Genomic DNA, 1384 nt, shown 5'->3' with positions numbered 1-1384 from the left:
TGCTGTTGAATGTAGTCGTATTATATATATATTATATATATACACATATATATATACAATACATATATAATAGATCGTATATAATAGATAATATAGATGTATAGCTATAACTCACCATGAGGAACTTCGCTAGCTTACAGAACGCGTTGCCCAATAGGAAATCAACGGTGTGCTTCCAGACCGCATCCACGAGCACATTGAACACGCCACACGACAGATCTGAAATGAGAGCACATTGTTGTGAATTCTCGGCCCGCGGTGAAAACATTTATTACTGTATTTAGCGTTTTATCATAATTATAGGTGTCTCCCGATCATTTCTGTTGTTCGTTTGAGAAGTTCATTCGCGTTAATCTTTACTTTCAGACACCAGATGGCGTATCTAATGGAACATCGGTGGTTTATGCAATTAGGTTAGTCTCTTTGTCTGAGCACGGTCATTTACATGCAACGTGTTATTTGCCTTGGTTGTTTGCTCACGCGGTAACTCATTCCTGTTAGACGCTGTCATTGCAGTCCGAACGTTCGTCGCGACTTTATAAAGATGCAATATAACCTCGAACTTTCTCAGAAAATCGCACAACAACAATCTGTAAGAGATCATTGGCGAACACGAAATTTGTCAAATAGCGGAGCGCGCTCCGTTTCTCGATCAGCAAACCGTATAAACCTACATCCTATACGTTACCCTCGCCGTTGATTACAAACCTACAGAGAATTTCTAAAGTTATTTGTGCTGGTACAAGCGATTCTTTAGCAAACACTCTCGTTCCAATTTCGGTCGATGGCACTACTAGCATTTCTTATCGCATTCGCTTGACACATCGTATGACTCGTGTCTTACGCTTCATTTTCGTTAGCCGTACGTAGGTCGGTCACCCTTTCGACGTGGCGTCACACTCTTCCGACAGCGTTTGCTCGCCGAGCATGTGAATAGTTTTAATTTCCGCGTCACATTATTTCTTACATTCGACATCCTGTTTTTCTGCTAGATGTAGCTGTCGGGGCTGCAGTTGAAGCCTCACACGTAAGCCTAATAGGCATCGGCTGTTCATCGATAAACTTGACACCGCTAGTGGGCGTTCGACTCGCGTGTGGAACATAGACAAATACAATAACACTTTCGCATGGTCTAATTAAGGGGTGGACACACTAGGCGATGGATCGCATGAAAAATCGCGTAGTGTGTCCAGTGAGTCGCGGTCGATTTTCGAGTCGGCCGGCCGAGTCGCCCGATTCAAACATGTTTGATAATTATTTGAGCCGGCCGGCTGCAATCGCCTAGTGTGCCCGAGTCTGCGATTGAGTCAGTCGATTGTACAATTCATCAGCCAATCAGCGTGCTGCAAATCCACAGAGTCGCCCGACTCAGTCGCGTAGTGTG

The 1384-nt window shown here is 44.1% G+C and overlaps 1 protein-coding gene across 1 annotated transcript in view; it reads right to left on the bottom strand.

The window, feature by feature from the left end:
* LOC106820820 (cardioacceleratory peptide receptor-like) overlaps nucleotides 1–1384 on the bottom strand; it is a 63054-nt gene that overhangs the window by 24816 nt on the left and 36854 nt on the right. Inside the window, 1 exon segment of the mRNA XM_014825390.1 lies at nucleotides 116–219. Within this exon segment, the coding sequence (XP_014680876.1) occupies nucleotides 116–219 (104 nt within the window).

This window comes from Priapulus caudatus, unplaced genomic scaffold (genome assembly GCF_000485595.1).
Source record: "Priapulus caudatus unplaced genomic scaffold, Priapulus_caudatus-5.0.1 Scaffold49, whole genome shotgun sequence".
Classification (NCBI taxonomy): Eukaryota; Metazoa; Priapulida; class Priapulimorpha; order Priapulimorphida; family Priapulidae; genus Priapulus; species Priapulus caudatus.
Note: the sequence above shows the minus strand (reverse complement) of the source record. Positions and strands in the feature narration are given on the sequence as shown.